Here is a 21,948-nt window from a genome sequence, read left to right on the forward strand (position 1 = left end):
TTGCGTGATGGGAGTTGGTGGCCATTTTGACCACATTGCATCATGGGTAACGCAGTCCGTTACGTCCCGAATTGATGCTGTTTCCTTGATCGGCGGCCATTTTGCCGTGTTGCGTGATGGGAGTTGGTGGCCATTTTGACCACATGAGTTGGTGGCCATTTTGACCACATTGCATCATGGGTAACGTAGTCCGTTACCGCTTTCTGTCACGTCTGAACTGGCACAACACAGTGTTGCTTAATTAAACCACTTCTGCAGAGCAGAGTGGGCCAAAGCTCCTGATGTAAAGACTCATAAACCTAAAATGACCGTAAACCCTTGAACAGCCTTGAACTTGTTATTTCATTTTTCACAGAGAGCCAGCTTGTTTTGGACGGATTTTCTTTATGCTAACTGCTTTTTGTCTTTACTCGGGTTATCTTTGACTTAAACTTGGTTTGACACATGTTATAGTTAAATCTGTAAAGGGAGCACATACTTTGTCACAGCGCTGTACTTCAGGGTTTGGGTTGAAACGCAGACGGGAACACTCACCACAGGGCGTGTCGCTCCTCCAGCCGGTTAAAGGCACTCCCTGGGTCTGACAGGTGCTGGCGTAGATCTGCAGCCAGTTACAGATCGTGTCCTGAGCTCCTTGGTCCAAGCAGGTGTCCTGCAGGCAGCTCTGGTAAAAGAACGCCGGCGCCACCTTGCTGTGACAGCGTGCAAACGCACCTCCTCTGTCCACAATGAGCCCACACAGCCTGACGGCCTCGGGCTCCACGAACACGTAGAGTCCGTCCCCGACGTGGAAGCGTATGCCCGTGGCGACTCCGTTCGGCTCGTCCTCGCCGTCGCCGTTCATGCCGGAGTCGGCCACCATGAGAGGGGCGGCGTTGGACACGCCCTTCTCCCCGAGGCCGCAGCGGGGACAGGAGTCGCCGCAGCCCACCTGGCAGAAGGTGTCCCTCTCCGCCCAGGTCATGCCCCAGTCCGTGGCGGTTAGCGTGGGCGGGGACAAGGGCATGCCCTGGCACAGGCCGCAGGAGCTGTTGTAAAGATCCTGGGGCAAAGTCAAAAGGAGGAGAGTGTTCCAGTCATACGACACCTTCAGCCCGAAGTCCGTCTCCAGAATGAGCAGCATCCCCAAGGAGGACATGTTGACCTTTGCCGGGCCCAGCTTCAGGGGAAGGTACAGGCGCTCCTTGTTGACCTGAGTGACGACAGCAGAGCCGAGTCTGGTTTTAAACATTCCCACACGACTGATTTCCAGCACCAAGTTAGAGTTTCTAATCCCGCTGACTTGCATGTTTTTTTTGCAGGTATGTGGGGGGAAACCCAGGTGGTGAATGGATGCTGTGAAGGCTGACTTTAACAAGAAACTGTAATGAGCAAGCGAGTGATATGAGCAGAGACCAGGAAAGACCAGCGTGGGTGTGTGCGAACAGGAGTTTAATGTGTGGAGGTGCATCCTCAGATCTTTTGGTGGGTTTGTGAACCCGGTCCAAGTGTCGCTCAGGGTCAGGGCTTCGTCTGAGCCAAATCCAGCCTGATAAAAGATGCCCATTGAAATTAGATCCACCTTAAGCCAATCAAAGAGGAATTCACCCCCGCTGCCGTGCTACTCTATCGGCTTGATTAGAAATAACACGACCTCTCAAAAACAACTACTGCAGCCTTCAGAAGGCAGAGAAAACAGCTAAAATAGGTCGATGTAGGCGGCAGCTGTTCTGGGATGAACTCAAAAAGTGTTAAGAACTGAGCATAAGAACTGCTGCTAGCTGTTGTTTTACAGTTAGGAACTATTGGCTCACATATATACATACTCCACTGATATTTGGTTAATCGTCCCTTAGAGAGTTGTGTGTAGACGACCATAATGAAGCTGCCGGCGATTTTCAAACAGCAAATGGCAAAACAGAACTGTTGGAGTTCACTTAAAGGGGACATACGCAAAATCCACTTTGTTTAGCCCTTAAATACATTTAGTTGTGTACCTGGAGTCTCTGGGAGTGCAGAGAATATGAATGTAATCGGTCCAGGAGCTGCACAGACATGCATTTTTCAAGCTGTTCACTTTTCTCTGTTTTCTGTTACGTATTTTAAATGATTATCTCACAATATTTGCTGCAGAGCTGCTGAACAACGTCACGGACTTTTGGCTTACCAGTTTTGTGAATCTGACATTTTTACTTTTGTAGTCCAAGCTGAAGGATGCTGAAGCTACAAGTGGATCAGTGAAAATGTTCAGTTGTTGGGTGTGTTAACCTGCACAATTCATCCCAGCAGACTACAAAAATGGCCGAACAGGGTGGAGTGGAACGCTCTGCGACCCGGAAGGGGGGGGCGGGGTGTGAAGTGGCTCCTTTAGATTTAAAGAGACGGCACCAAAACGAGTTGCTCTCAGACACACCTCAGAACAGTTTCACTTCAATTAGAAAAGCAAGGCGTGAGAAAGCATGACATGTCCCCTTTAAACAGGTCAGTTTTAGGGCACAGACCTCGCTTTTGAGTATAACTCACTGAGGTCTGGACTTTTACGAAGGTCATTTCAGAACCTTTGTCTATTTCCAAACCAGCTTAAAAATGTGTTTGAAATCAAGTGTTTACATTAAAGGTAACTGGACTTCTCTGGGTTTTTTTAGACTTAGACAAACTTTATTGTCAAAACAAAATTTCGTTGCATAGATCTTACGATAATGTAATGAGATTGCAATTGAAATAAAATAACATTACAATATAAAGTGCAGCAGTGATAAGAACGTACAGTGCAGGAGAAAAACAGTTTTTAAAAAATGTGTGCAGAAGAATGCTCCACCATGTTTATAGTGCAAAGATAATGGTGCAAAAAAGGCATTAATTTCAAAAGTTCAATATTGGCAGTGCAAAATAATAATGGTGCAAAAATGCAGTAAACGTTGAGTTGTGTACTTTTTAAATTTAAATTGATTATTAAAGTTTAGCAACGTCGGCAGTGCAAAATAATGATGCAAAATGGCCATAAAGTTAAATTATTTTACATCTCATCTCGTCTAAAAGGTTTTTCAGGTCTACTTGCTCTATGTCTGTAAGTCTGATGGTTCTGTTACTTCCAACCATGTTGAGAACTGAAGAAGCCTTTTGGATGAGAGGGGAAACATCTTCAAGAAACAGGAGAAGTTCCGTTGCCTTCCACCTAAGTGCTTTGGATTTTCATATCCTGGATGAGTGAGAATCTACACCAGCCTTTGGGCTTTTTTCTTGTTGGGATGTCCAACAATGTCCAAGATTCAGCTTTCTAACCAGAACTGTCCCTCTCAGATAAAAGGAAGTTTGGGTTTTCAAGATTCATCCAGGAACCTCTAAAGCTTTGCTTTTTAGTTGGAGAGCAGTGAGTCCAATTCCAGGTTCGTCTTCTGCCACACATTGATGTTCCCTTGATGATGACACTTCCACCTTGTAGTTCCTGCCTCCACCGCCCACAGTGGAGGCAGGGCTACATCCCCATAAACTGAGAGGATGCAGTCCAAGGAAGATGCCCTGCTCCAAAACTGACACGTTCAAGCTTTTCTGCAGCCCACACGGTTGACCCGAATGCCTTCAGGGGAAAAGTTTTGGGATCAGATGAAGTTCTCCCCAGAGGTCTGGTCAAAGACCCAGCTGGAATGAAGCCAGAAGCTTAGCGATCCCTTCAAAAGACACATGGTTGACGTCCTAAACCCTATGAACACCGACCCAAATCTTAGCTGTGGTGTATGTATATGTTTGAACCTGGACATATAGCCATTTTTATCCATCTATTTATAGGAAAAAAATAATTACAAGTAAACACAAGATATTAGCCTTGTTTTAAACATAAGCTGGACAACAATGAATGTTTAGGCTGAGGACAAAGTTGGGACATCCACTAAGTTATTTTCAGCTAAAACACGGTCACTGAGGCCTGTCTTCGAACCATCAACCCTCTGAGCTCAGTGTGAGGAACGTTGCTCCATTCCTCACTTTCAGCTGCGAGATGTTCGAGGGATCTCCTGCGTCCTTGGTCCATTTTGAGTCAACCCACAAGATCTCAACGAGCTCAAGATCTGGGCTTTGACCAGACCCAGGAACTTCCATTCCCAGGTTCTCAGTCAGTCCTTGTTGGAGAAACTGGTATGTTTTGGGTCATTGTCATGTTGCCTGGTCCAGTTCTGCTGAGTGTGAAAGATTTTCACATTGTCCTCACAGATTCCTCCTTGGTAGATGATGGAGAACTGTTCAGGTCCTGCTGCAGCAAAGCACTTCCTGCTCTGTGCCTCACTGCTGGTTTTAGATGTGGTGTTTGGTTTATAGTGCAAAGAACTTTTGCCCTAAAGAACTTTCAAGAAGTTCTTTAGGGCAAACTTCCACTTGTCTTAACCTGTTTGCACACCTCCCATGAAAGATAAAAATGTACAGTCACTGTAAAGACATTTGCTTTCATTTCAGCGATAGCAAAAGCCACAAAAGCTTCTTTCAGCATCTTGCGTTCTGCTTTTAGGGTAAAGTTGTTTGGATGAGCAGACTTGGCCATGTTGGCAGTATTAAAATTACTTATATATTTCCCGGTGTTGTTAATCAAGCCAAGGTTGCCCTTTGTCACGATTCTGTTTATTATTTTTATGGACAGAATTTCTAGGCGCAGCCAAGGTGTTGAGGGGATCCGTTTTGGTGGCCTTAGGATTGCGTCTCTGCTATTCGCGGATGACGTGGTCCTATTGGCTTCATCAGGGTGTGATCTACAGCTCTCACTGGAGCGGTTCGCAGCCGAGTGCGAAGCGGCCGGGATGAAGATCAGTGCCTCCAAATCCGAGACCATGGTCTTGAACCGGAAAAGGGTAGAGTGCCTTCTCCGGGTTGGGGAGGATGTGCTGCCCCTAGTGGAGGAGTTCAAGTATCTTGGGGTCTTGTTCACGAATGAGGGGAAGATGGAGCGGGAGATCGACAGGCGGATTGGTGCAGCGTCTGCTGTGAAGCGGGCGCTGTACCGATCCGTTGTGGTGAAGAGAGAGCTGAGCCAAAAGGCGAAGCTCTCGATTTACCGGTCGATCTACGTTCCTACCCTCATCTATGGTCACGAGCTTTGGGTCGTGACCGAAAGAACGAGATCCCGCGTTCCCAGGCCAGCAGAGAGACTATGTCTCCACCAAAACAGATCCCCTCAACACCTTGGGAGAGGGACTATGTCTCTCTGCTGGGAACGCCTTGGGATTCCTCCTGAGGAGCTGGCCCAAATACCTGGGGAGAGGGACGTCTGGGCCTCCCTACTAAAGCTGCTACCCCCGCGACCCGACCCCGGATAAGGAGAAGAGGACGGATGGATGGATGGATGGATGGATGGATGTTAATTAACCCTTAAAGCTGTTGAGCTTTACTGTTCAATTAGGTCCACTGAATCTTTTCACATAACTTCATATTTTTGACCCTGTGTGGATCAGGGAAAAGAAAAACACAAAACAATATAATTTTATGTGCCCAGTTCTTGTTTTTTAAAGTCTTGAAGTCTGTTATAAAATCATTACAGCCTGAAAAAAGGCTCTGACGCATCTTTAAAGGCCCATGATGCTCTTATACGTTATAAATTCTTTGACACTGTTGATTTTTAGGTCTTAAAAGTAAAACAGTGACAAAGAAAACTGCAAACCAGCAGGACAGCGTAACTACGGATTCAGACCATTATAGAGGATGACAACACAATCCCTCTCAGAACAACATAAAAAAACAATTACAGGTCGTGTGCCAGAGCACAGATGTTCATATACTCACAGTGACGGTGTGTTTGTAGCTTCGAGAAACTTCTATTTCATACTCGTAGACCTCCAGCACGAAGCCCCTCACCCAGATTGCTTGCCCAGTGTCTCGTTCCTCGTTACGAACTGCCAGTTTAAATCGAGGGAAAACTCCTCCTGCTGGCTCTCTGTGCCCACAGACGGTGGTGGCCATCTTTAGGGTGCAGGAGCTCTGAAGCTCAAAGGGCATGCCAGTAAATGGCAGGAAGTGTCCGTAACCGGCTACCACGCACAAGGCCTCGGTGCGCGGCTGGCAGAAGTAAAGGCCGTCATTCTCCTGGCAGTACTCCTCGGAATGACAGGGGGCGAGCTGACAGTAGACGCTGTTGTCAGAGCCGTTGCAGTAGCAGCGCTCCTGGCATTCCCAGTCTGTCCAGAAGGTCTGGTTGGTGGCTACCTGGTGACCGTGGTACATGCAGCCGCAGTCGCTCCGCGCCACACACAGGCCGTCCCGCAGCGCGAAACCTTCCTCACATTGGCAGCCTTCCTGACAGGGCAGAGGGCACGGCTCCTCGGGCTCATCCAGGTTGGTGCAGGTCAAAGGGCAGGCGGTGGTGCATTCCTCAAAGTGGCTGTTCTCTGGACAGGGAAGAGCTGATGGGGAGGCAGATGGAAGGTGGAGAAGGAGAGAAAGTGTTTTAGAAGCTGAGTCTTTTTAATCTAAGAGAGTCTAACATCTGCGTTTGGCCATGCGTATCACATCATTTACATCGACAGGCTCCAACAATATCATGCCGACATCCAAAACCCTGATATGTGGAGTGCAACAGGGTTGAGTTTCCTTAAAAATGTATATATTTATTTTTTACCATATTATTATGGATGATATTTAGCTTCGTTGTTCATTCATGTCCATTTAATACATAAGCTGTCATTATTGCTGAAAAGCCTAACCAGCATCAAACAGTGGTGACGCGACAACCACCTACAGCTAAATTCAGAAATGACTGAAACCTTCATTGTGAGACACTCCTGGGTCAGAGTTCTCTATTGCTGCTTGTTTATTTCTGCCCAAACATCTTCTTAAAACTGTATTATATAATACATAATTGCATTGTTGCAAATAAGGTCAAAAAATTATTTTAATACCTTATTTTTTAGATCAAAAACTGACCAGATGAGGGTTTTTTGTTTAAAATGGAAAGTAAAGGCGGAACCAAAGCGCCGGCGCCGTTTCACTGGGGGCGCCTTAAACGAGGAGCTCCTTCCTCCCTCCTCAGATAAGATGCGAGTCCGCTTCTTCCTTCACCAACATTATTAACGCTTGTTTCCAGGTTAGTAATGTGTGAAGCTTGGAAACATCGTTCCTCCTAAACTGTAAGTGACGTTGTTACGTTTTAATGTGTAAGACCGAGTTTCAGAGTAGTTTCTTTCATAATCGTGGATAGCACCAGCGGCCATTTAACGTGTGCACTGATAATGTTTCTGCAAACTGCCCTGACTCTTAATATTAGGACGGTATCCTGACATGTTATAATGGGGTAGCAGTGTTAAAAGAAAGAAGGAAAAAGTCTCCATCTTTGTGCTACTTTAACTGGGCTACTCTTTAAAAAAGCAGCTATTTGTTTTGATTAATAACTATATAAATAAAGTTTACCTACAATGGAAGATGTAAAAAGTAGCATGTCACACCCATAAAACAGTTTATATTTAGAACAACAATTAGCTCGATGGTGTCCAAAAGGATGGCAACTCGGTGAAAAACATAATCTCTTTGCAGGGTTATTCCAAATTATAGGAATCATATGTGACAGACGGACAATAAACACTATTATTCATGTTACAACCGAATATATGGGAGCTACAAAGGTGGTCTGAAAAAAATTTGCAAGATCTATGTTGTGGTAAATTATTTATAGAGGCAGAACCTGAGTTCAATGATATCTGTTGATGTTAAAAATAATTGGACAGCAAGCACAAACGGGTTAAAGTTTGGATTTCTCCAGTTTCTAGTAGGATTGGCCCTGACCTCTGACTGAAAACCTGGAACCACAGAAATCTAATATTTTTCTGATGAGTGAACACACCCTATAGGTGCTACCAGGTCCAGCTGACAACAACGCTCTTCAAAGCAGAAGCTGTTGCTGTGGGAAAAAGACTCAACGGCAGCTGTTCTCAGAATCAATAACATGTTTAGAATGAAGTCAGAGGCAGCACAGCGATGTAAGAAAATAGATTTAAGGGAATATCTATTTTCCTCAAAGGCTTGTAGTCTCTCTCTCATTCTCCTGCTGTGTGCAGGAGAATGAGAGAGAGTGAAACTCTGGGCAGATAACAGGAAGGCTAACTGTGTTACATCAAAGCTAAACTATTTTATCATTTTGAGTGCTCGACGTCTGGATTTGACATCGCTGGCAGTGTTTCAGACATCTCAGAGTTAAGCTAAGGACCACATGAAGATGCTAGCAGTGCTAATCACTAGTCCTCTTCATAATTATTTCATCTTCATGATAATTATTACAGCTAAATCTTGTTATACAGCAGCAGCTCTCACACTGGGGCCTGGTGTAGCGTCAGCCGCTAATATCAATAATTGGACCGTTAATAGAGGTGAGAAGGGGAAGACATGCAGCAAATGGAGCAAGACAAGGAATCAAACCCAGACCAGTTGCATCAAGGAACACAGCCTCTGCAGGCGGTGCGCCGGCTCCACCAGCTGGACCACCAAGCACCCTCCAACAATATGTTAATATAGGTAGAGTTGAGCTCACCCTGAGAAGTTTAGCCCAAAGTTTTGACTTTAAGTGTACGAGGTAACAGTTTTTTGAAGTAGCTTTCAGGTCAACAGAGCTACACAAAGCAATGGATCACCAATGCTATTTTATATTTCTAACTATGGGCTTTGAAACATTTAATGTTCTGGGCAGATTAACATCTAACACGTTTTAGGGGAGATTTGCCTTTAGCCACTTCTACTTTAGATTATTTTAAGCCAATGTGTCACCATGCTGCTAAAACACTGAGCTGTATAATTGCATTTACAGCTCAATATGGAGAGTGGATGTCTTGACAGCAAGTTATTTAACTGATATAAATGTGAAGAATAACAAAGCATGTGAATGAGAAGAAATACAAATCCTGCAACATTTAATATACAAGAAGCTTCACGGTGCTTTAAAGCAGGGGGAAATACCCATGAAAAATCCTCTCTTTCATTTAAAGCAACATCTACTCACGACAGTTGGTCGCACTCCTCCAGGAAGCAAGGCCCACTTGGGCGTCCTGACAGGCTGTGGCATAAGCCTGCAGAGAGGAGCACAGGGCTGACCAGTTTCCTTCCCTTACGCACATGTTGTACAAGCAGTTCCTGAAGAACGGTGAAGGATTGACCACTGAGTGGCACGCCAGGAAGGAGCTATTCCCCGGGTCGTTGATGTTTCCACACATCCAGGGACTCTGGTAAAGACGCAGGTCTGTGCACATGCGATAGAGGTCGTCACATTCCCCATTGCAGGTGAGGTCGTCTGCAATCGATTTCCACCCCTCTGTGAACTGTTCGGTATTTTCTGCAAGCCGACCATTGGGCAGGCGCAGGTCGTCCGTGGCGTTGCTGTTGAAGACGCCACATAAGCCACATGTGATGTTGTAGAAGATGGTGGAGAGGGAGATGTTAAGGAATCCCTGGCGGGTGTAATGGACGCGGAGCAGACCTCTGGACTCTACCACAGTGGCATTTCCTGGTGCCTTGTAGATCATCATTGTCTCCATTGGATGGACAAATGGGAGAACAACCGGCTCACCATTCACCTGGGACACAAATAGCGCAAAGGCTACAAAAGCTAGACCTTTACCGACAGAAGAATCAACGAAGAACAAAAGAAAATACCAACCTTTACTGTGTCAAAGTCTGTACCTCCCATCTGTGCCTCGAGGTTAGCTACAGTTACTATCACGGGTCTCTTCCAAGTGGGACCTTTGTTCATGAGCCGCCTGCCAATCTTCACCTCCACCACTGACCCATTAGCCGGTACCGGACCACACAGCTTCAGGAGGTGGTATGAGCTGTCGTCCGGAAACAGGAGGAACGTCCCATCAAAGGTGGATGTCACTGAGTTCTGGGTGACCGAGCACACTCCCTCCCTCCGAGGGTAACAGCCCAGAAAGCCCAGCTCGGCCACACACACTTCGCCGTCCTTACAGGACTCATTGAAACAGGAGACCTCCCCGGCAAACCCGCATGTGCAGCGGAGGGTACAGTCGCCTTCCTCTCCGCCGGGGCCAGCCCAGAACGTGTGATTGAGAGGGTAATAGAGGTTGTTGTGCTCACAGCCACAGTCGTCTTGTTGCACACAGCGATTGCCGCTCAGGACGTAGCCGGGTTCGCACTGGCAACCCTCGGTGCAAGGATGAACACAGTACAAGGGAGCGGTGAGGTCCGAGCAGGAAGCTGGACACGCAGTTGTGCACACTTCGTAATGGCTGAACTCCGGACATGACATTGCTGTGAGCAAATGAAATAAAAACACGACAAATGAGGTGATTAATTATAATGGGAGTGCATTACAAGTGAAAAACAAATGCACGCTGCATCTCACCACAGAAGGTGCGAGTTCTCCAGGGTCGTATTGTGACACCAAGGGCCTGACAGGCTAAAGCGTAGGCCTGAATGGCGTGGCACAGTGTGGTGATGTTATCCCTGTTGCTGCACATATCATACACACAACTATACACAAAGGCAGTGGGATCCACTACGGCTCTGCAGTCTCGAAAGGGTCCATCGGTTTTGTTGATTAGCCCACAGTAGTCTGCGCGAAAGTACATGGTTTCTGTAACAGGGTCACAGACGCTGCAGTTCTGAGCACAACCGTCTGTGCACCTCCAGTCTGTGTCCTCTGCTCTCCAGCTGCCTCCCAGCTCCACCACGCTTTCTGCAAGAGAGCCATCAGGAAGCACGGGATCATCTGCAGGGTCGTCGTTATAGTTCCCACAAAGACCACAGGTGTTGTTGAAGTAGGAGCTTGGTAATGAGATGGAGGCGTAGTGCTGGCCGTCATAGGTTACCAGGAGTCCAAAGTCTGTTTCTAAAGCTACAGCAACTCCGGACTGGTACACCTTTACTGCACCGAGCTCCAGTTGGACTGGTAATGTCTTCATCAAGCCGTCCACCTAAAGTGAGAAACAAGGTTTAACTAGGAGAAGATAGAAATGACAGGCCAAAACTCTGACACTCAGTAAACCGTGTTCTAACTATAATGCAAACATAAACAGTGCTGTGAAAAAAATAATGAACCTATTCCTGATGTCTAATGATTTTGTCACACTAAAATGTTTTCAGAAATAGGCAAAACTGGTGTAGCACTCTCTGTTCTGTTCATTATCAATCTGGGACTGCTCCCAACGAAACCGTTTGGTGAAAGTAGAGACGTTCAGCAGAACTTTCCCAGCTGATTGGGCGAAGCGACACCTAGTGCCCGCCTACCAAAGGTTGGTTTTAGCCAATCATGCTATTATATGAAAATGTAAGCAGCAGGCATCCTGAGAACCCACAACAAGGTAAGCCAGACAAGAGACTTCTTTCTGTTTTTCCTTAAAGATGAAATCGATGAAATTGTGAATTCCACGTAGCTGCTGCTATCACAAAACAGATGTGATAGCAGCAGCTACGCATGCGTCCTCCAGCTCCGCCAGGTTTATTTTGGTTGGGCTGTGGACCCGGCAGCTCTTGCTTTCATCACAGCTGGTATGTCCTGCATTAAACCACAATACTGCAACGTGATTGGCCCGAACCGTTTTTGGTTCGGACACAAACGGTTGAAGCTGAAGCGATATAAGAGGGATTCTCGTGGGTCTGTGAACGCACAAATGCCGTGAGAATTCGTCTTCCAGGCAAGGTTAATCCAAAGAACCAACGGTATTTAACTATGTGTAAAAGTAATCAACCCTAAAGTGAAATTGTCATCAACCATTTTTTTGGAAACTTGGATTTAGTTTTCCTTGCCACACACCAGGCCTGACAACTGCTATACCGGTAAAACCAAGAAGTCTCTTAAAAAGAACCTGTCTGACAACAAGAACTACACGAGTATATCAGTCACTTAACTCTAGCAGTCTGACCAGCATTATAAAACAGTTTCTAAGGCTTTCAGCTTTGGGATGAAATGTTGACCTAATATTAACTGAGATGCTGTGATTTGACCTTAAATAGAGGTTATATCGATGCCTGAAAAGGCTCAGATGTGCTGAATAGAAAACAATCCTGCAGATGTTTAAGACTCACCATTAATTTGTAAACTGCATTTTGTACTTACTGAGGTGATCTTTGAAACATTTAAATTGTGATAAAATACAGAATAAATCTGTAAGGGATCAAAAACCTTCCCAATGAGCTGGATTCTTACCTGGACGCTTCCCAAACTGCCTTTAGGTATCATGACTCTGTGACCGTAGACCTCCACGGTCACATCTCTTAACCAGGACACCGTGGCGACCCCGCGGTTTTCGTTTTTGGCCTCCACACTAAAGAAGGGCAGTCCCACCATCTCCCAGCAGGGCCGGGCCAGCAGGTAGGAGCAGGTGCCTTGGAAGTGATAGAGGAAGCCATCAAAGGTGTGATAGTGCGGGTCTCCAAATACCACGCAGGTGCTGGTGCGGGTGGGCTGGCAGTAGAAGGCCCCCTCCTGCTGCTCGCAGTTCTCAAACTGCCCACATGGAGCCTCCAGGCATTGCACCTCGTTGTTTATATCAAGGCATCGGCAGCGCTGGGAGCACTGGTCCGACAACCAGAAGATCTCTCCTCGTCTGTAAAACCGTCCTAGAGAAGGTGAGGTACAAATTAAGGAGAAGTTGAGGAGCTTTAGGTGACGTAGTGATGTTCGGACATAAGCGACAGCGAACGGGTTTTTGAAGTTCAAACTTGCCATTGTAGCTGCAGCCGTTGGCAGGATCTATCAGCTCGGTGTCGACGCGGAAAAACCAGCGTCCAGGAATGTTTACGTTGGTTGTCTGTTCAATGTTTACCACATCATTTGACCGGGATCCTGGTAGGTTGAAGAAGTGACCGATGTCTCCGCCATTAAAGCCTGCCTGAAATGTTGGAAAGGTTTAAGCCACGTTGTTGGTGTAACTTCTGTACGAGAAGTGATGTTTGTAGAATACCTGAGCTGTTGTTCCACCGAGTCCCGTCAGAGGATCTCCTCCACTGGCTGTTCCTGTGCTCCACGTAATTTCTCCATAGTTGAACATACTGAAGAACACCACGCCATCTGAGATGAGTACAGTCTGGAAAGTATTCACCTGCCAAGCCAATGAGAAATTGTTTTAAACACGGAAAAAGTGAAACACAACAAAAGTAAAGAAGTCTATAGATGAACGATGCTTGTTATGTTTGGAGTTCTGCTTACAAACCAGCAGAAACTGCAGGAGCTGTATCATCATGTTGATGATACAGCATGTCTCACCCATCATGTGTTTTTTTTAAAGAAAAATATTTAAATATAACTAAATGAGCCTGTTTAAGCCATCAACTTTAACTCAACTCTAACCTTTTATCTGACAAGACAATTAAGTTCAGACACAGAATTCTGATTCTGAACTTAAAAGTCTTAAAATTTCAAGTCTTTTGAAAAAATTAAAAGACAATGTACACCGAACTACAATACAACTCATATGTAAAAAAATAACAAATTAAAGAGGAAAAGTATTGTAACTTTCTGTACTTCTGTTAGTCTATAAATCCCTGAATTAGCACCTAAATCCATCACAGACTTGTTATCAGGGCATCAACCCTCCAGACCACTCAGGTCTTCTGGCTCCAGTCTGCTCTGCAGAACCAGAACCAGAACCAGAACCAGACATGGAGAAGCAGCATTTAGTTCCTATGCTCCACTGATGTGGAATAAACTCCCAGAAAATTGTAAAAGTGCTGAAACCACGAGTTCCTTTAAATCAAGATTAAAAATGTGTTCAGGATTCCCTCTGACATATCATTAGTTCAACTTTGTAGTCCAACTGTTTTTAATATTTGATTTTATTTTCTATTCTCCCATGTTTTATTTTGTTTCAATGTTTCTACATTTTATTCCTACTTGCTTTTATTGTTTTTATTTTCCTATGTTTTAATCATGTAAAGCACTTTGCATTGTCTTTGTACTGAAATGTGCTATTCAGATAAATTTGCCTTGCCTTGAATTTAATCATTAGCATTAACGGCAACACACCAAAAATGGGTTTTCAGCAAAAAATCAGACCTTAATAAAGGTAAAAATTAATCACAGTTACTTATGTGGAATAAAATTACCCACCAATGACTCCTGGTTGAGTGCTTCCACCTTTAGCTATATTTATTTCCTGTACGGAGGCTAGTTTTATGTTCTCCTTGTTTTTTATTGCCACTAGAATTAGCCCTCAGCCAGTTGGTCGGTTTTCCTTTTCTTATCCTTTCTTCTGAACCCACAACTGCAGTTGGAGTTTAAGTTTTACTTGAATATGCCTGAACTGTGTTAAAATCATGATTGAATTAACTGTTGTATGTTCTGACTGTAATGTATAGAAATAAACTGTAGTGGTTTAAATGTAATTTAGACCAAAAGGGACTTTAGATGTAAATTGGACATGATTCCTTTAAAAGTGCCTTGAAACAACATTTACTGAGAATTGTTACTATAGAAAAATGTAATTAAATTAACTTTACTGGTAGTGATTTCACATTGATAATAATATCAAATGTTGCAGTGTTGTTGTATATTTGTGAAAATAGTTGACACATTAGTAATAAAAAAGGTAGTCCATCCCAAAGAGATTTGATTAACAGTGAAGATGAAATGATGGTGCATTGCCATGTTGTAGGTCCTAATGGGATGAATATATGGAAAATATTTTCCAGTTCTCTTCAACATATATTTTACATAACTTTGATGTTTAAATAAATAACCAAATAGTAACTGAATCTACCGGGGTTGTCTGGCTCCCTCCGTAGAAGGTAACCTGGTGCCACGTTGCCAGAAAGACCCACGTGGCTGTAAAGCCAGGCATGTTTTTGAAGTGCTTGCGGACATCTTGAGTTGCCCTTTCCAGTAGTTCAGGATCCGTCGTCTCTCTGTAGTAGACATCTCCACGGATGCCGTTGTGCACATCTGCCCAAAGTGGAGCAATGAAAGATCTGCTGTCGCTCAGAGGGAAACCCTCAGGTGTGAACTGGCTAACCTGGACGCTGAAGGAGATCACACCGTTGTTGTTGACCTGCAAACAGGACAGGACAGACTGGGAATGAACGTCATGTGTGGTGAAACCTGTTTGTTTCGGTGCATCTCAGATCAAAAAGGCTTACATAGACGGAACGGTAAGGCACGTTGAAGAAAATGAAGGGGATGAGCAAGGGAACTTCAGGTGAACTCCCATCATCCATCTTCGGAGTCTCAAGATCCCTGTGAGCCGGTCCATATGGATACAAAACATCCTGAGTAATACCTGCAAAGAGGAGAAATCAAATTTACCAAGCCGTATCAGAAAATGTCTGTAGGGAAGAGTTTATTGCAGGGTTTGGGACGTGCCGGTACCTCTGGCCTGTGCAAAAATGCTGAACAGCTGGAGCACAATGACTGGACAGCAACGTCTGACCATTCTGGAAAAAAAGGAGAGAAGAAACAGCAGGAGATGAGGAGAGAGATTATACCAAAGTCCTGTTACTTAATCTGCGTCGCCTTTCCCTCAAAGCTAATGGAAATGTGGGGAGATGTGAGTCATAGGACAGCTTCTCATAAACAAGAGCATTTAACAAAGCAGAGAGGAGGGGGAACCATCCAACCAGCGCCACGTTACTTCTTTAAGATCAGGCTCCCAGGTCTCCCATGAGGCTTTCTGAAAGGGCCCTATTATGCATCTCAGAACAATGTCTAAGGATCACATTTGCCCACGGTCTCATGTGAGCCCACAGCAGTAGACATGGGGTCCTCTATGTACCCGGGTCCCCGGCAGCTGCTGAGACCGGCCCTCTCTCCTCCCTCGTCTCGGTGCCTGAAGCCGTGAAGCAGCTCAGGACCTCATTACTAGCTCTGTTTGGGACTCATCCATGCTTTGTTGGCTAAAGGAACAGGAGTGTGAACACAGGGGCACTAATGGCTTTAAGTGAGAAGGTTCCGGTTGCCAAATACCTCGCAGGTCCATTGGGACTGTTCAGTGTCAGGCTTGGCAAGTTTCCTGCTGGTAAAGCTGAAAGCACGGCCACATTGGCAGATTTTGGTGTCACCATATATGAAGCTTTAAACTTTATTGCTCAATGAACTGCAGTAAAGCTCCTTAAAGTACCGGATGCACGGCCAGCGATGGACCAGTACGGCAAACGTTAAGAGTCATCCTTCCTCACTGGGGAAGTGCGTAAGCTGCCCCGTTTACGTGTTATGGTGTTATTAGTTGTTTTTCACTCGTTCTGATCAGTTCTGCAGGAAACGTTTTAGATAAACGTCTTATTGGACATCAGGCTTTCCAGTATGGCTTTGAAGGAGTAAGGTAAAAAAAACACTCTTCCAAGGTAAGGAAATAATTTAAGCACTGCTGTTAGGTAAGGAATCTGTAATGCATCACATAGAAACATTCCACTGAAGTAAAAAAAAAATAGGTTTGGGTAGATCCACTGGACGGGTTCTTCTTTATTGAAGCTTTCTCCAAGAGAGTTCTTCAATCTGAGGAGCACCATAGACTTTGTGGACCAGGTGAGGAATGCCATCATGCAGATGAATTAAACTTCAGATCACTGTTTACGTGCGTTCTTGACAATGAGGTGGTGGACCTGGTGAGGTGGTGGACCACAGAAATATCTTGAATGTGAAAGTGCTTGAAGAATGTTTTAATAAATGACACATGAAAGGGGTTTTGATAAGAACACTAATTACACCTTGTTTCTGTTCTCTAGTGGGAACAAGGACTCGTGTCTGCAGACCATCTTCACAAAGTGTTTTATTAGAGAGAAATGCAAAATAAAATGCACAGTGCCCAACCAGAACTGAACACTTATTACCATCCAGCTCAATCGTCCAGCCTGCGTGGAGGAACCAGAAGAGGACTGGGGATGAAGAAGCCAGAGAACTCTGATTCCTTATTCTTCAATGGGAGGAGTTGCCTGAAGAGACCCTAAGCGCGATTAGATTAATTTCTGCCTTGTGCCTGAATGGCCTGAAGGCTTCCTTAACTTTGCGTTCTTGACGTTTAGGACTCTTCTCATATTGTGTTGCTGTTTGTTTAACTGCTCTGTTCCACTGACTCACATGTTTGATTTTTTTTGTGTTATGAGATCTACACTTTAATATTACATCATGTTGATCAATATGGTTTTATGGTAAAAAATGGAAACTGTTTGCTTCAGACACACAAGGATCTATGGTTTATGCACCTTTTGATTTGATATAGGAAGAAACAGGATCGGATTGGCTCTAAAGATCCTTTAATATTAGCTGGTAATGATAACACTTAGATTCAATACAGGGTTTTCAGGCTCAGATTGGCCGAGAGCAGATTTCCCTGGGAGGGGGGCTTGCCAGTTTTTACTGCCCCCTAGGGGTAGCTTTTTCTGGCGTTTCCCCTGCCCGCACTGAACCTCTCCTGCCTTTGCTCCTGGTGTTGTAAGTTTGGAGTGCTGGATTATTGTCCATCGTAGGGGTGAGTGGAGAAAGGAGTAGGAGGGTATTCAGGGTGGGTCAGAGTAGACGGATTCGACCTTGGTTAATGAACAGGGTTTAGCTTACCATAGTCTAATGTAATTTTAAAATAATGTGCGCATAGGTATCTAAAACAGGCCTTACCTAATTAGATCAATCCTAAATTGTAGACAAAAGCTAAATCTTTGATCTTGTGTGTTAAACCTCTTTGAAGCATTCATGTTGATCTGTACTAAAAGTTCCAGCACTGCCCGGTTCCAACACGGGAACCCTTTGGGTCCCACTTTACGAGTTTACAGAAATGGTTCCTCTGTGCTTTGTTCACATTTTCAAGTGATGGGTCATCTTGTTTTGACTTGATGCTGACGACGCCATCATCAAAAAAAAACAAAAAAAAAAAAAGAGAGGAATGTTATAAGAATTATTATTCTGAAGTCACTATGGCCTCACACCACTCGGACAGAGGAGGCCTGGAGACCTGATGTCTGTGTATAAGATCCACTGTTTTCTGATTGCAAGGCCAAATGCTGCAGCTGCTGAGGGATACTGATTGTTTACGATAGACTGTCTTTGTTTTGTCTCATGGGAAGGCCACGGTGCAGTATTAGGGGAAGCCCGAAAAGCGAGACAGACAGAGACAGGGCAGACAGAGACTGCAGCGGAACCGTGGGGTGTGATTACTTTGTGAATCTCTGCTCTGTGTCTCAATAAAAGTGCTGGAACGTTATACCACCGTCTCGTCATTTAGTAAAGATGGGAACTCAGTTACTATTGTTTAATATTCCACCCAAAACTCCCACAACATCTGTACAAGATTAAAATCAGACTCCACCCTTAGCAGCAGAACCGCTCTTTCCACAGGGCAACTGTGCCAACTCCTGAAATTGTCCCTGCAGGGACGCCACCAAGCCATTGATTCAGGTATGTTGATGAGACCGGGGTTAAAATTAAACCTCAGGGAATCCAACATTTCCCTCATCACATCAACTCAGTGGGTAAATATATTGAGTTTCCTGCACTGTGAAATCTCAGTGGGGGTAAGTTAGACACTGACATGTACCACAGACCCACCGACACAGACCAGTACTTATGGTGTGACTCCCATCACCCACTGTAGCAAAAATCATCAGGACTCTGGATCACAGAGCAGACAACGTCTCCACAAACTCAGGAGCCAGGGAGAAGGTTAAATCACACACGAGATGAGCCTTAGAGCCGTGTGGTTACCCCAACTGGGCCAACAGGACTTCAGCCATCCATTGGGGGAAAAGGAGGACCCAAGACCCAAACCCAGACCAGAACTCATCTCCTCTGTTGCAGCAGACCCAGAGAAACGGAGACATTTATTTTCTAAACTAGGACTGGTTCACCCAAAAGATCTGTGTCCCTGGCACCAACAGAGTAACGTTGTGTCTGCTCTTCAGCGCCAGGAGAACCAGGACTGGTTCCACATCAGCAACATCATCAGGTCAAGATCCTGTGGATCACACTCATCTGCAGGTCACTCTTTCAGTGCTGAAGATGTTCTCATCTTGGATAGAAAGGAATGCTGGTTTGAGAGAAGCCGCCCGAAGGCCAGGAAAACAAAGCCAGGACTGGTGACGTTAGCGTCACATGTTATGTCCTGTCCAATATGTTAATCCCTTTATTTTGGGCAGGAAACGCCAAACAGATTTGGATTTGCAGCAGAAGTTTACTCTGGTCTTAGCAGCACCCTGACTAAAAGTTAGCTTTAGCCTCTGGGAACAGCTAACAGGCATTTTTACAAAACGGTCAGGTTAGATATTAGCTTCCAGGAAAACCAGCAACAGCCGAAATCTGGAACGCTTTGAAGCAGGAGTTAACAAACACCAAGGCATGCATCTGGTTGCTGATGGAGCCTCCCATGTCTCTCTTGTTCTTTATATTTCTTAGCAGAACAAAAAGACAAGGAATACGTTTATTGTTTCACAATAGGGAAATTAGGGTGATACAGTGGTTAAAACACATAGTTTTGTTCTACTTTAGTAATATGATAATAAGAAGGTAATTAACTTATCAGAAAGGCTAAAAAGTAAATATTGCTCAGCAGCAGATTGTTTTAGCATAGTTGGCCAACGTCTATTTTTCCACATTTTAACAGTGAGCAGGCTTGGGCCTTGCTGATTTCTGGGTTTTACTTTAGATTGATCTCATTTTCAGTCTCAGTTCCATATGTTAGTTTGTTTGCGTGCTTATTATGCACGTATAGTTTTACTGTCTGTAAAAAAACAGGTAACTGCTTAAGCAGCCAAACCAAGAGGGAAAGTATTAATTAAAACAAAGACTTTTGGAAAATGGGAACCATTTTTTTTACCTGAACACCTGAAATCTTAGCAGCCAGACCTTTATTCATAAGGCTGAACTCACAGACTTTAACGTCTTTGTACAAATGTATGTTAGTTTGAATATGTAAAAAGAACGTATAAACCTATATAGACACTGGACATGTATCATGTACCCCTATAGGTGGAACGTATGATACTTTCATCCAATATTATTTGTACCCGTGGTAGAAATGTGTAGAAAAGAAACTAACTTGTTGTTAAAAAGACATTTGGTGACTCCAAGGTCAGCATCAGCACTTCACCAGATATATATATATATATATATATATATATATATATATATATATATATATATGAATGTACCAATATGTATAATCTGCAAAAAACAGTTTTACCAAACATACCAATGGGTCCTGTTTGAATGTCTGATGGGGTTAAGGATGTAAAGTCTGAACTTTGCTGCTTTTTTGTCATTTAAAAATGTAACTTTTGGATTTATTTTGACTTTGAGCCTTTATGCATCTATGTGACGCCGTTATGCCAACTGGCCTCATCGTGAGGGTGTAAGCTCGGCTGAATGTCTCCGTCCTCGCTGGATAACGTGTGATTTCTCCTCAGACTGGTTGTTAAATTGCGCTCAGGTGTGCCAGAGTAAGTGGCCACTGCTGATAGAGATCTGCACTCATGTCATCAGCATCCCATCACGCATCATCAGCAGGAAGATCGCTGTGATCGCCTTGCTTTGACTTGGCTCACCATCTTATCCAACTGGGCTTCATTTTCAAGACACAATAAAAATTATTTATTAGAAATTATTGCCAGCATTCGTCCTTTAGCACCAAATCAGCAGATGCCTTCTTCAAACCCTGGAAATGTTTCTTGATCCGATCTTATTCTAAAGGCTCCTGAGATAATTAATTAAAACCACGCAGTGAACCATAGTGGACAGTGACAATAAGCATGCAACTCCATATGTTACAGCAAATAAAACCTATTATTTCACTTCCTGACAGCATACGAATAAAAAAAAATGAAACATTTGTTAAAAATCAGAGGACCTGGATGAGAACCCACCTGCTATCAGAGCACGGACATCTAGCACAAGTCTAACGTATCAATTCCCACAGCAGCAGAGGCCCATCCAGCTGGGAACCGCAGTGATGGATGGAGGCAGCGGAGGCGATGGGAGGTATGCAGAGCAGCTGGACGTCCTGATGGAGCCGACAGACTCAACACTCCTGCCTCCACAGGGTCACCAGTAAACCCCCCCAGAATATCCAGCAGGTCGTGTTGAGCTTTAATTTCAGGAGTAAGATGCAGAAACACGCGGCGCTTCCTGTAGGAACCGTGAACGGAGCTGAAAGAAGCAGGTGCAAACTTGAGCAGGGCTTGTGTTCAACTTAATCTGAGATCAGCGAGTGGATGGAGGTGGGGGGGGGGCAGGAGGGGGGAGGAAAGGGAGAGTCAGAGGGAGGCAGTCTGAGGAGCAGTGGGAGTGGAAACGGAGCGAGGTGTGAGAAGAGGAGCGGGGAGGTCTGGGTTTCTGGGAATGGAGAAATAAAAGAGGAATGAAAGTCTGCAGAAATGTTTTAAATGAGGGAGAAGAGGAATGCTTTTGTACAAAGAGGCTCTTCTCATAAGGAATGAATGCAATCCTGTCAGGATCTGTCAGGTGCCAAACGATGATAAAATGTGTCGGGTGGAGAATTTGGTCGCAAACACTGAGGCTTTTATCACCTTTGGAATGATGACATTTGCACAAAGCCTTTTAAAAGTCCACTCACCATCTCAAACAGCAAAGAAAAGTATTCACACCCCTTTATCCACACCAATGTGTTTTATTGTGATTTTATGCAACAGACAGAACAGAAATGAATTCCTACCTGAAGAGAAAGGAATATCAGAGATGGAGTTCAACATTTTTCACATATCTGAAAAGTTAGGAGTGCTTTCGTAGTCAGCACCCCGTGGGTCAGTAGCCGGTAGAACCTGCAGGTCTTTACGGGTTTGTCGAGCAGCTTTGAGAAGCTACAGACTCCCATTTTGGCCCATTCTTCTCTGCTCTGTCAGACTGAACGGGGGGAACATGAGTCTGTCCCAGATTCTCAGTTTGCTGCAGGTTCAGGGTTGAGGTTCTCCTGCTGGAAGGTGAACCTCCACCCTGGTCTCAGCTCTCCTGCTGCCTCTAACAGGGTTTCTTCCAGGATGGTCCTGATTTAGCTCCATCCATCATCCCACCACATCTGACCAGCTTCCTGGTTCCTGGTGAAGAAAAGCATCCTCAGACAT

The 21,948-nt window shown here is 44.7% G+C and overlaps 1 protein-coding gene across 1 annotated transcript; it reads right to left on the minus strand.

The window, feature by feature from the left end:
• Positions 1 to 334: 334 nt before the first annotated feature.
• LOC118564495 (alpha-tectorin-like) lies at positions 335 to 20,923 on the minus strand. The gene is made up of 13 exons (XM_036142716.1): positions 20,734 to 20,923; positions 15,260 to 15,324; positions 15,031 to 15,170; positions 14,655 to 14,942; positions 12,861 to 12,998; positions 12,623 to 12,788; positions 12,104 to 12,516; positions 10,301 to 10,871; positions 9,596 to 10,206; positions 8,942 to 9,512; positions 5,743 to 6,359; positions 535 to 1,192; positions 335 to 419 (listed from the first exon to the last, which is right to left on the minus strand). Exons 2-13 carry the CDS (start codon positions 15,321 to 15,323, stop codon positions 385 to 387), a joined length of 4,272 nt encoding a protein of 1,423 aa, XP_035998609.1. The 5' UTR covers position 15,324; positions 20,734 to 20,923; the 3' UTR covers positions 335 to 384.
• Positions 20,924 to 21,948: the final 1,025 nt, after the last annotated feature.

Source organism: Fundulus heteroclitus, chromosome 11, assembly GCF_011125445.2.
Source record: "Fundulus heteroclitus isolate FHET01 chromosome 11, MU-UCD_Fhet_4.1, whole genome shotgun sequence".
Taxonomy (NCBI): domain Eukaryota; kingdom Metazoa; phylum Chordata; class Actinopteri; order Cyprinodontiformes; family Fundulidae; genus Fundulus; species Fundulus heteroclitus.